At 36.9% G+C, this 13799-nt stretch overlaps 1 protein-coding gene across 1 annotated transcript in view; it reads left to right on the forward strand.

The window, feature by feature from the left end:
- The window catches only part of LOC122139574 (iron-sulfur clusters transporter ABCB7, mitochondrial-like), a 31770-nt gene continuing 17971 nt past the window's right edge, over positions 1 to 13799 (forward strand). Inside the window, 9 exon segments of the mRNA XM_042737842.1 lie at positions 1 to 33; positions 35 to 166; positions 1283 to 1363; positions 1437 to 1511; positions 4625 to 4744; positions 7888 to 8020; positions 10810 to 11078; positions 12816 to 12904; positions 12989 to 13076. Coding sequence (XP_042593776.1) covers positions 16 to 33; positions 35 to 166; positions 1283 to 1363; positions 1437 to 1511; positions 4625 to 4744; positions 7888 to 8020; positions 10810 to 11078; positions 12816 to 12904; positions 12989 to 13076 — 1005 coding nt within the window. The 5' untranslated portion in view covers positions 1 to 15.

A 13799-nucleotide genomic window follows, 5' to 3' on the forward strand; every position in this document is an offset into this window, starting at 1 on the left:
GCCCTCCATGTCAACATGGCGCCGCTCTCGGTTCTCGCTGAAGTACGGATTTCACATTCAAAGGCGCAAATTGTACTTGTTGCTTCAGCAGAGCAGCGCCGTCCACGCGTGGACCTGTCACGAGCACCGAGCGGCGAGTAAACGGAAAGAGCGGAGCACGTGTCCGGTACAGTCACCTCTGTCACACACTTTACGAGACGAGCACAGACTCTCAGACTTCAAACACAGGAGCTCACCAGTGCAGCCTCGCGCTGTACTGTAAAGCACTGTCAGCACAACATGTTTGTTGTGTTGCTTGCGTGGGTTTGTATCATGCTAGCCGTTGTTTACTGAAGTAGGAAGTTGCTATAATGGTTCTGACTCATGAAATTGTGAATATTCTGTTGCGTGAATGTGACACTCGCTGTTGGTCTTTCGTAGGAAACCTCGGTAACTTATTTTTACTCCGCTGTAAATATAACTTTCAAGTATCTGTACTTTATCAGTGTGTCATACAGCACACATAATCAGTGTGTCTAATTGTATAATGTTTCTTTAGGTGCACTTACAAATAAAAGGCATTTCCAAACTCTCTGCTGTGATTGCACAACATCTCTGCATTTGATATCAGTTTTACCCGTGGAGCTCTTTACTGTTATTACTGTAAGAGCAGAGCTGTGACGATTATAACATCATATTAAGACCTTCTCCCATTGCCTGGAGGGTTGCACTGATTGAGGCGTGTAAACAGCATCACCGATTATAACGGGGGTTTTGGTGAAACTCAGATCACTCACGCTGAGCTTGAGAATGATTGACAGCTCAAGTGATTATAAAGGGAGCCTTCTCTGATTGCATTCTGTATATAATTCGATCACTATTAAACCCTCTGGTGCTCTTTGGTCCCTTTTGACTGAATTTGTGAATGAAATAGTGATAAGCTAAATGTGCTGTTATGAGGAGAGCAAGGTGTAAAACAAATATTATTGATTCGCATTAAACAGGCTTTTCATTAGCCGTGAAGGTCTGGTACCAAATATATATATCAGATGAACAGGCTTTTCATTAACTGTGAAGGTCTGGTACCAAATATATATATCAGATGGAGCCAGATGAATCTATTAATATATATATCAGATGGAGCCAGATGAATCTTTAAGAAGAGGTTTTTATATATGATGCAATTTTGGAAACAGGTTAAAGTATGTACATAACTCTAAAGTAATCCACTGAAAGGACTAATATACATTCCACGTTATATTTAATAAAATGTCTTAGCTTGTGTCTCTTGACTTTCTTTCAGCGGTCAAGTCGAAGCCGGGCGTCATCAACATGGTCCAACAGCAGAGCTCAGAGCAGCACAAAGATATTAGAAGCAGTGAAAGTATGTGGAGAATAAGACATTGATTCATGTCTGAGCACGGTAAGTGAAGTGTTAATGAGTCGCTGTGTTTCAGCATTCACAGACTGCAGAGAGACAGTGCTGGCACGGCCACGCAGGAGCAGGACTCAGTGCAGACCCCAAAAATGTGGTAAGGTTTTGTTTGTTTGTTTGTTTGTTTTTCTCTCATGTGTATATAATTGAGCTTCAGTCCATATTGAGGATTTTTAATGCAAAAGATTTTTTAAAACCCATTTTTTTGGCTTATTGTGCAATATTAATTGGTGCTTGTTATTCCAAAATTGTGTGTCTTATATTTACATTTACATTTAGTCATTTAGCAGACGCTTTTATCCAAAGAGACTTACAAATGAGGACAATAGAAGCAATCAAAGTCAACAAAAGAGCAATGATATATAAGGGCTATAACAAGTCTCATTTTACTTTAACACAGTACACATAGCAAGGTTTTTTTTTATTATATGATAAATAAAAAGAAAACAGATAGAATAGAAAAAGAATAGAGCAAGCTAGTGTTAGAGGCCTTTTTTTCTTTTGTTAATTGTGTAATGATAGAATACAAAAATATTTGAAAAGCTTTTTTTTTTTTTAAAAAATCTTTTTTTAATTTTAAAGAAAACAAGCAGTAAATGAATAGAGTGCAAGTCTAAAAGGGACAAGTTTTTTTTTTAAGAATAGAATTAGAATAGATATTCAAATATCCACAGATCTTGAGTCGAGCAGGTCAACATTTAATTTAAAAGTCTGTTAATGTGATTTTGTGTCTTTGTGGTATTTAGTCAAAATGTAATAAATATAAAACATCAACCAGCCTCTCATTCTTCAATTTTCCACAGATCTGAATTTCAGAAACTCAGTGGTTTTCGTGACAAAGAGTTTGATTAAACTTCAAGAAATTAATGAGAGAAATGTGTTGTTATTGTAGAGTAAAATGTGCTTCATAGAGTAATAATAATACATGTTTTGAATTAAGTTATTTTTATTATTATTTGATTATTACATTTTAATCAAAGGCTTAAAACAGAACTTCCTATCCACAAAAAAAAAAAAAAAAAAAAAAAAAAAAAAACATTAAAATCGAAACCACTAAATTTGAAATAAATAAATAAATAAACCAGGTTGGTCAGTGCTCAACTACACTCTCCTCAGATCTAGTCACCATTGCCACTAGTTGTCAGATTATATAATATAAGCATCATTTTATTACTCGGTCAATCATTATTTGTGATATTGAAGTGCAAATGGACAATGCTTCTTTAATCTAAAACTAACAGAACCTCTTCCTCCTGTAGCTTTGAAACTATTACGTGTATATTCTGTGTATGATTGGATCATGAAGACATTTGGAGATTCACAACAACGTGCCTTTCCCAGTATCAGTTTCACAAAGCATTATGATTAATTCTGATAAATAGATTTGATAGTATTGTCAGACCAGTCACGCTTGCTATTCAGATATACACCCAAGAACTTCTGTGGTGTTAAAATCTCAGTTTGCGACCCTTGTATGTTACTTGCACTTAGCCTAAGATAGTTAATCTCACACCAGTCCACAAAACTGCATCCTCACATGTGATGTTTATACAATTGTGCAGCCCTAATCCAGATTTACTTTAGTGCTTTGTGTAAGGGATAAATAATTGCATCATCTGCCCCAACAGCAGTTTTATAAACAAACTGTAGATTATCCTCAGCAGCACAGATTACTCGCTTGATATTGTTAAATACTGGCAATCTTTCAAAAACCTTCATCAGCTGTGCTGTCTACAGTGTGAGAGCTCTTACACATCTAGCAAACCTGACACACTAGAAGTGTGGGTTGTGCTTGCAGAGGGCTGTGCTGATTACGATGTTGGCGGTCTGGTTTTGTGCATGGGTAGATGGGTTGGTTAACTGAGCTGGAGCTGGAGCTGGATTGCAGAGGGCTCTGTGGATCTCTGCTGCCCCCTGCTGTAGATATGGTGCGTCATACAGCACCACATAATCATTTACAAACTAAATATTACAGGAAATGCCTGGGATGTTTGATTTTGTTTTGCCTTGAAACACTGGGTTTGAGAGAGTGACAGTTGTGAATGAAAAACTATGTATGTATAACTATGTATGTACACCACATACACTCACACACACACACACACACACACATATATATATATATATATATATATATATATGTGTGTGTATACATACATATAAAAAAATTGAATATCGTGATTTTTTTTTTGTAACTTATTTCAAAAAGTGAAACTTTCATATATTCTAGATTCATTACATATAAAATATTTCAAAAGTTTTTTGTTTTAATTTTGATGATTAGTGCTTACAGCTCATGAAAGTCAAAAATGCAGTATTCTAAGCAGTTATAAAGGCTATGTCGATTAGCATTGCATTATAGATATACTTTATTATAATGAAAATGACAATAATAAGAACTCAGATAAACCATATATTGCTGTAGTTTTGTGTTTATTAGTCATGTTGAATAATTTTTTTTTATTGTTATTATTATTGATATTACTGTTGCCGTCATCACAAAATATTATCATCATTGCCATCTTTAGCATTACTGTTGTTATTATTATTATTATTATTATTATTATTATTGTTGTTATTAATGTTATTATATTATTGATATTACTATTGCTGTCAATACAAAATATTATCATAATCACCATATTTAGTATTACTATTATTATTATTATTATTACTACTGTTATAACTGTTACTATTATTATTGATATAAATGTTATTATTATTAATATTGATATTACTGTTACTATTATTACTATTTCCATCAACACAACTTATTATCAGCACCATCTTTACTATCACTACTTTTATTATTATTACTGTTGCCGTCGTCACAAAATATTATTATTATTATTATTATTATTATTATTATTATACATGCTATTGCTTTTTGAATACTTCTACTATTACTCATTTGTCACTTCTGCTTATGTTTCATTGTTGTTTTTGTGTTTTGTTGTTGTGTTTTGTGTTCACCCTATGCAGTATGTTTTTGCAGTCACGTTGAATTAATAAAAGCAGTTTAATCTTGTTTATAGAGTGGTGAAGCTATGACGTCACTTTGTAGCGAGTTAGCATTGTAGCACGTCCGTTCCATCGTCCCAGAGGCAATGTTTTTTTTTTGAATGAGAGTTTGGTTAAATCTCCTAAAATAAGGTCTGTGGTTCGCACGGGAAACCTTTTTAAAAATGCATATCTTTTGCTTTTTTGCAGCTGAAGGAAGTGAACTCCTCGAAGATTTTGGGGGCCATGTTGTGGTATGTTTGGCCCAAGGACAGACCGGACCTGCGCGCTCGAGTGGCCATCTCACTGGGTCTCCTCGCTGGAGCCAAGGTGTGTTTCTTTATCATACCACCGCTATATCATTTAATGGCCATTGTCTTTTATACAGCTCTAGTTCTGTGACGAGTAAAGTTTAGGCTGTTTGTATTTTAATATGTTGTGTTTGGGGTCGTAATGTTACGATGGGACACATTTTGGTGTGTCTGCAGGTTTTCTTTGACTGTCTTTACATAAAGTCTGTCAGTACTGCTGTAACCGGCTGATATGAAGTGCTCCCAATTTTGGATGCAAAACATATTAGCCAACTGTATATCTTATTCCAACAATTACATATAAGGATGCAAGCATAAGGGACACGTCCATCAAACAGCACGTGCATGTGGCAGGAGGGCAAGCTGCTTAAAACAGGCCTATGAGTTCATTTGAAGTGCATGATATATAAAGCACATCTCTCGTCTTTAGGACAACCTGGATCATGCACTTTTCTCACAGGAGTTCACTCTGGCCTTCATTATTTTCCAGATACTTTCACAACAATAAAGTATATGTGACCCTGGACCACAAAACCAGTCATGAGTGTCAATTTTTCAAAATTGAGATTTATACATAATCTGAAAGCTGAATAAATAATCTTTCCATTGATGTATGGTTTGTTAGGAGGACAATATTTGTCTGAGATACAACTATTTGAAAATCTGGAAACCTATAAAGCAAAAAAGTCTAAATATTGAGAAAATCATCTTTAAAGTTGTCCAAATTAAGTAATTAGCAATCCATATTACTAATCAAAAATTAAGTTTAGATATAATTAAAGTAGGAAACTTACAAAATATCTTCATGGAACATGATCTTAACTTAATATCCTAATGATTTTTGGCATAAAATAAAATGGATAATTTTGACCCATACAATGTATTGTTGTCTATTGCTACAAATATACCCCAGAGACTTAAGACTGGTTCTGTGCTCCAGGGACACATATTAGTATAAACAGTTTTGTCCCACACTACACACTTTTTTTTATAGTGTATATGTTGTTTGTAAATCTATCAATATACCTCACAAAGTCAGTACTTTGATTCTTTGATTACGTTATACACACACACACACAGAAGTTAAAACAAAGCTGCATTTGTTCATAATACATGCTGAACTAAAAAACCTGTATCGAAACTTAAATTTGCACCAAATTTGTATTTGTATTAAATATGAATACGAGTAGAAGCAATGTACACTATGATCCCCACCCCTTAGGTCCACTTATAATTTAAAAGGCTTCTTTTTTTATTAAATAATTCATGTCATAATTTAGTAATGCATGAGGAAGTTTTGAGTTCTGAAACTCAGTTTATTTTTGTAGTGTTGTTGAACCCATACATATCCCCCACGTCATGACAACTTTAACCATTCGGTCACACAATAGTTCTAAGTTATTCTTCTTTCTGTCTGCACCAGTTTACACCCAGAAAATAAATGATGTTTTTTGTTGTTGTTGTTGTTTTTTTGACACTTTCTTTTTTTCCCCATCAGCTTGTGTGATATTCTCAGTGCAAATGACCGAGAATGAGTATTTGATAACCACCAAAACGTCAACAACAGATACTCTTTTAAACATGTGTTTAATCTTACAGTGTGTGTGTGTTAAAGTAACTAGATGTATAAATCAAATCTAAGGAGACCTGCTCAGCTGTGTAGGTGTCATGTGTCTGCAGACTGACGAGGGCTTCAGAAACGTATGTATTCAGAATTCAGCATGGAGGGAATCGTCCACTATTATTGAACCAAAAGAGAAAGCTTATCAAACCTTCCTCACAGATATACAGGTTTTGTTTGGCTCGTGCCGTGCGTTTGAGGCGGCTGTTGTAACTAATAAAACGGGTTCAGAGCCACTTGCCTCCAGACTCGGTCCTCTTGGAAAAGGGCATTGCTATGGATGCGTGCTGTTTGAAAGAGAAATTATCTCTGAGGTGCTGGCAGCTCATTTTTATCTTCCACAAATGAAGCTTCAGTGCAGTAATTAGTAGGTTACGCATCCCTGCTTTGCTTTGCGGTGACATTGCTTCTTGTAAAAGCAAACTGCATGACTTTCTTATTTCTATGGAAAATACAAAATAATTTATTTGAAATGTCTGGGTTTTTTTTTGTACTTGCTATGAAAGCTAGTGGAGTCCAGCATACGTGGTGTTGCACAGAAGTGAGTAAGTCATACAGATTTGGAAGGACATGAGGTTGAGTAAATGACAGAATTAGCTTCAAGATTGTTTTCCAGGTATGATTTTCTCTGATGATGTTCAATATATTTGTACGTACTCATGTACAATTTAGTTTAATTTAAATGTATGAGTACCGTGCAGAGCTCAACTAAATGGGTGGCTTGGCACCAGTGTGAACGTCTGTGGTCTGTAGGATTTTTTTTTTTGTTTGTTTTGTTTTTGAAAGAAGTCAAAAGTCTTCTGCTCACCAAAGTTGCATTTATTTGATGAAAAACACAGGAATAATAATAAAAAAAAAAAACATTATCATTGTTATTTTAATGTACTTTAAAGTATAATGTATTTCTCTGATGCAAAGCTGAATTTTAATCAGTGTCACGTTTATCTTTAGAAATCATATAGTTTTTTTTTTTCCATATATAGGTACAAGGAAGCCTAAGCCAATGCACAAAACTGCATTTCTCAGATTATAAAGGCAAGTGGTAAATTATATAATTCAGCCGTAATATTTCTCGTCATGAAAATAGCCACAGAAGCTGGACTGGCGTTAAACACAACAAACAAACAATTTGGAAATTCTGGTAGAAAATGTGCTAAACTGTCACAAAAAATGTCACCGTACAAAACATCTAACTGGTCTTTTCGGGGGTGAAATATGACCAGGACATGTTCTTGACACGAGATTCACTCAAGATTCATCATCGAGTGCTGTTGAAATGTGCCACATACGATGAAAGGGGTGAGCGAAAGTGGGGCCAGATTCGAGGGAAATGTCGCGGCGCTGTTTACTGGCACGACCCAGCAGCTGTCCGCGAGCTTTTAATTATCTTTAATAACCATTTCAGTTCCATTAGTGGATGCATCAAGCAGCTCATTTTGAGCCGTGTCTGCAGGAGGACGCTGTTAAAGCCTCTGCCCATCAGTGCACTCAGGAACCAAGAAAAACACATCAACCTCTCCTGTTTTCTGCTTGTCCTCCAGATAACCAACGTGATGGTGCCCTTCATGTTTAAATATGCGGTGGACGGCCTGAACCAGATGTCGGGACACACGTTGAACCTGAGCGACGCGCCGAACACGGTGGTCACCATGGCAACGGCTGTTTTGATTGGCTGTGAGTCCTGTCTTGGCAGGTGTTTGACTTTGTTTTGGGAAGCGTGCTGCATATTAAGCGCCAACTGACCTTTCCCCGAAAGTTTTGTGTCAATATTGCTTTTTAGATTCAGTGTGATGGGTTTGGTCATTCATGCATCTGCTCCGGGTGCAAATGCGGTTTGTAAGTTTGTGTTTCATTTGCTCGTCACTTTGACAGCGTTGACCTCAAACTCCTGGCTGAACTATAACACCGTGTCAGCAGCAGAGAGAGAAACTGATTCACCACAGGGGTTTCTTAAAACATTGCCATCAGTGCACCAAAATTAGACGCATAATTTATTGAATATAATGTACTTTTACTCTCCTGAGGTAGTAGTGTGCTTAATTATCATGTTGGTGTTTTGTGACCATTGCTCACTCTGTCTAGACCAGCATTGTTTTAGTTTCATTGAGATACTATTGAACTTTTAATTAATGCTGATTTTTTTTTTATTTATCTTCCCTTTTCAATTTATTTTTAGTGCAAGTTTTAGTATTTTTGTTGTTTAATTTTTTTTGTATTTTTTTTACTGTATGTTTTTATAGCTTTTTTTTTGTTTTTTTTTTTTTTTTAGTACGTCAGGTTAAACCAATTTAAACTAAAAAATGCTGCCTATGGAACTAGCTGACCTAAAACATTTTTTTTTAAATATTTTTATTTCAGTTAAAGTTTATTTCATTTCAAGTAACGCAAGTGTTTTACACACACACACACACACACACACACACACACACACACACACACACACACACACACACATACACACACACATACACACACATATATATAAGTTTTAGCTTTAGTTAAATATAATATAATCCTGCTCTAATCCTTAACAGTTAAACTGGCGACTGTGCATTTATAAATTTTATGTAAACATATATTTTGCGCATTAAATGAGCCATTGCAGTTTGTCCTGGGTTTTCTGTTGGGTCCAGTATATAGTTTCAGGAGGTTTTCATAATACATCATTTAATAATACATACAGTATTATTACTAGGACAGAACGGGAATGTGTCAGAAGACAGAGAGGGTATTATCTTGTAACATTTTTTTTTAACATAAGCTTATTTTCATGTTGTGTTTTTCCACAAACCTCGCCATCATCGGGTGGTTTTCATCCATGCATTAGAAGAGAACGGTTGCACAATTTCAACACTTGATGGCCCGAGTTTACAGTGTCAGTCTAAAACATCAAGGCGAGGTATCTGTGAGCAGTACAGGTGTGATATGAACATGATTTTCCCTGTCATAGAGTTTGACCAGTACAGACTAATTTATTCGTATAATTCATTCTAGTCTTAGTTTGCTTTTGTTGAAGATGGCAGTTTGTGCCACCCAATGGAGCCCAAGTGCATGTTTGAATAAAGATAAATCAAGATAATGACTAGTGGTAACTAAGCACTTAGCGAATTCACCATAGTCTTCCCATAACTGCATATTTTAACGAGAGCCATTAGGTCCTGTGCACACAGACCATTAAATGCTTCTCTGCTGCTGCTGCTGCTTGTGTGATTTGTGTGCGCTGCAAGGCACAGATTATCTGTGCAGAATTTGCCTTGATTGATATTGTATTTAAGGCACTATTCATCCTGAGGCTGTGAATTTAATGCATTAAGAGCAGTTTTGTTTCCCACTAGCAGATAAAACCTTAATGGGATGTTCATGTCAAATTCATTATTGACTTTTGGTATCTCAATTCTTACGTCATATTTTAAAAATTAACTATATGGCCATTCATTGTTACTGACAACATGAAGTGCGTTAACATGACGTTTAGTGTGACAAGGTTTAGTGAAGGAACTGCAGGGTTTAATTAAAATATAATTAAATCGTGAAAAAGTAACATTAATTATTTTAAGACTTACTAAAAAAATCTGAAATATTTTATTTGTTTACCTGCAGGTCATGTGACCATTACCAATGTCTGAGAACCGTGAACATGAACATACTGCCTTAAAATTGCAGGGGTACTTCATGTGGGTGTATAAGGGGAAAGAGGTTTGAATAGCAAACAAAGTTTGTGAACCCTTGCATTACATGCAAATAAGAAATAATGTGAATTTGTGCATTTTAATGCGCTTATTAAAAATACATACAGTAGTAATGTGTGTTAAATATCCCACTGAGTGAGAATTCAAATACAAATGAATGTGTTCATCAGTAGCTGATGCAATGCTGAGAACACGTCCTAAAATTGAAATGATTTTGCTAAATCCAGATGAAACTGGAAGTGTTTGTGAATGTACATGAGCAGCAGGCTATAGGTTTAATCAACTGTATGTAGTTTTGTGTATCTTTGCAACTTTGAAGCCCCCTATAGCCGATTTCTTTCATATAGTTGCCTTAACAAGGCTCTTGTTGCCTAAACGGTGTAAATGTGAGTTGGGTTTACTCGTGGGTCAGGAAGAGTTTAAGCTGGCAGGTTTAATGAGCTCCAGGTGCTCTTGAATGAAGAGGAAGAAGCCGGTGTACTCTGTTGTCATGCAGTCTAATGTGTTTCCAGCCTCTGACTGTGAAGCTTGTTAACATTCACACAGACGCACATACAAATAAAATGCATCGTGCAATGTTAGGCTCTTCATTTCTGTCATTGCTGGGGGCATGAGAGTGCTGCTGTGACTGTCTCCAATAACTCCTAATTTATTGGAAATTGTCAGAGCCGCACGCAGTGACTCCCTGTGTTTCTCCAGCAACTGTGTAAATGAAGTTTTCTGTGCTTTTAAGTGTGTGTTGTGTTGACAGTGAACGTGTGTGTGTGTTTTCAGACGGCGTTTCCCGCACCGGAGCCGCTCTCTTCAATGAGCTGAGGAACGCAGTGTTCGGGAAAGTGGCTCAGAGCTCCATCAGGAGGATAGCCAAGAACGTCTTTCTCCATCTTCACAACCTGGACCTGGGCTTCCACCTGAGCAGGCAGACGGGAGCGCTGTCCAAAGCCATCGACCGGGGCACTCGAGGAATCAGCTTCGTGCTCAGCGCTCTGGTCTTTAACCTGGGGCCTACACTCTTCGAAATGATACTGGTCAGCAGCATTTTGGTAAGTCCAAAGCATATCCTCATATGTTTATAAGGTCACACTTAATTTTAACTTCCAATTCTTGCTATTAACAAACCATTAACTGACTTTAGCCTGAATAAACATCTAATTTGCTGATTATTAATAGTAAGTATGGTTGTTAAGTTTAGGTGTTAGGATATGCTCATGCAGAATATGTGCTGATAAACAGCCAATATGTTAATAATAGCCATGCTAATAAGCAACTAGTGAGAATTTGGCCCTATATTAAAGTGTTATAGTTTATAAAGCCACTATTGTACCACAGATAACGGCTGTTCATGGGCACAATTACACATATCGTGATACAAGATTTTGGTCATATCGCCCACCCCTAGCATCATTCAGCCAGGTTTCCCTGAAACAGAGCAGAGTTGAAAAATGCTTATTTGTCCAGGAGTGCGGAAGGAGTTTGTCCGTTTTGAGTAGAGAGCGGAGATTCGCCAACTGCAACTATCAGCAAAACGTCCAAATAATCGAAAACCGGTGGAAGATTTTGTGGTGTGTTCTGCCGAATGTTCAGCAGTTGATCCCTGGTAAAAACTGATCATGTCTGAGAAACATAAAACATGAAAACCTAACAAAAACACGAAAACAACTGGAGAGCCAAGCACCGTGGCTGAGATGTGCGGTGCCAACTTTTTACTGTATTGTGGCTGGAAGAGAGTGCTGTAAGTGTGTGACTGTAAACTGTAAATATCTCTAAGTTTTGTAACCATTCTGTGCCCATCATCTGCTGTTACCAGTCCAGCACTTAATCAAGCCACTCTACTTTAAAATATTGTATCTGACATGTCATTGTGTTTGTGTTGGCTCTCATGCTGAGATATTTTGTCCGCAACCCTTAAAGTATTCGATTTCTACAGCGGCTGATTTGATGCACATCATTCTCTTTCTATAAAACCTGTTAAATGCATTCAACGGTTCTAACTCTACAGCATTGCAATTATTTTGCATTTACTAGAATTCAATCAAATGGCTTTCCCAACTCATTTTTGCATTTTATTTCTTCTGTGCGTTCGCTGCGCTCACAACTTAGAGCGATCATTGCATAGCAGTGAATATATGGAAAAAAAAAAGTAATTCTTTATTTCCCAGGCTAATGTGAGACTTCATTAGTAAAACGACGCTCTTAAGCATAAGCACATCATTAACCCTTATGCTAGTGCATGTGGCGCTTTTGCAAGAATGAGCTGAAATCTCCTGAAGTCACATGATGTAACACAGTGTTAGGATTAGAGCGTTAGAGCTCTTATTTATCCACTAATAATCAATAAAGTGTTCACTTGAGACGCATACAGAATCCAGATTTGACCGGACATCTGCAGTGTTCCTCACATCACACACAGATCATGAGAAACACACACATCTAAAGTTCAGCTCACATGTACAGGATGTAATCAGAGACCCTTCCCTCAGTCACATGTGCTCTCATGAGATGCTAATACTTGACTAGTATTATTAGTCTTGTAATGTGGTTTCTTTATGTGCCTAATAATCACCTCCACGGGTTGATTAATCCGAGTCCTTTAGTGATGGCAGAAACATTAACTCTAACAGTATATGTCTCCATTTGTCACACTCCATTAGCTGGTGAAATGGTGAAAATGCAAGGTAAAATGAACATGAGTGTGGATTATGAGGATAAATGATGCATTTGGTCTCTGAAGACGTGTCGCTCTTTCAGTTCCTCACATCTGTTTTGTTGTTTCTCTGCAGTATTATAAATGTGGCGGTCAGTTTGCTCTGGTCACTGTGGGGACGCTGTCGGCGTACACCGCTTTCACCATCGCTGTGACGCAGTGGAGGTACTGTGTGAGTCTGTCAGAGAGCAGTCATTGTCTGTTGCACTGGTCACTGCTGCACTAATCACCGTCTGTGTCTCCGATCAGGACGCGCTTCAGGATCGAGATGAATAAGGCCGATAATGAGGCTGGAAACGCTGCTATCGATTCTCTCCTCAATTATGAAACCGTTAAGGTTGGTCACATGATAAACTGTACTTTCATTGAAACGTTTGCAACATGTTTGAGTAAAATCTACAACCCTGCTCTTTGTTTTTTGTTTGTTTTCTAGCAACAGACGCTCAATTATGGAAGCCCATTTGCGCCACTGAATAATAAAAAAAAGGACTTTGTGACTTTTTCACAATTCTGACTTTTTTTTCCTCACAAATGCGAGTTTACATTACATTAAAGACTTTTTTTCCTCATAGTTACATGATTCAAACTCACAATTGTGAGATACAAAGTCAGAATTGCCTGATATAAACTTGCAAGTGCGAGAAATAAAGTCAGAAATACAAAATATAATCTCACAATTCTGACTTTTTTCAGACAAATGTTAGTTTTTATCTCGCAGTTCTGACTTTGGCTGCATTTACACTGCAGGTCTTGATGCCCAAATCCGATTTTCTGACTATATCCGATTTTTTTGACGACCCGCTTACATCATCTTTTAAAAGTGACCCGTATCCGATTTTTGCATTTACACTATACACTGCTGAAACTACCAAACGTAGACGTTCTGACCCGGAAAAGGAAGTAAAACAGCACGAAATACAATGGATGCAGATGCAAATAATATTATACAGTGTTTTGCTTTCCATAATATTTTGAAAAGTCAAACAAAAAAATCAGCAAAACATTGGTCTCGTACGGCGCGGCGGAGAAAAAATCGCTTAAACCGTGCCTCCCCATATCT

Source organism: Cyprinus carpio, chromosome B14 (genome assembly GCF_018340385.1).
Source record: "Cyprinus carpio isolate SPL01 chromosome B14, ASM1834038v1, whole genome shotgun sequence".
Classification (NCBI taxonomy): domain Eukaryota; kingdom Metazoa; phylum Chordata; class Actinopteri; order Cypriniformes; family Cyprinidae; genus Cyprinus; species Cyprinus carpio.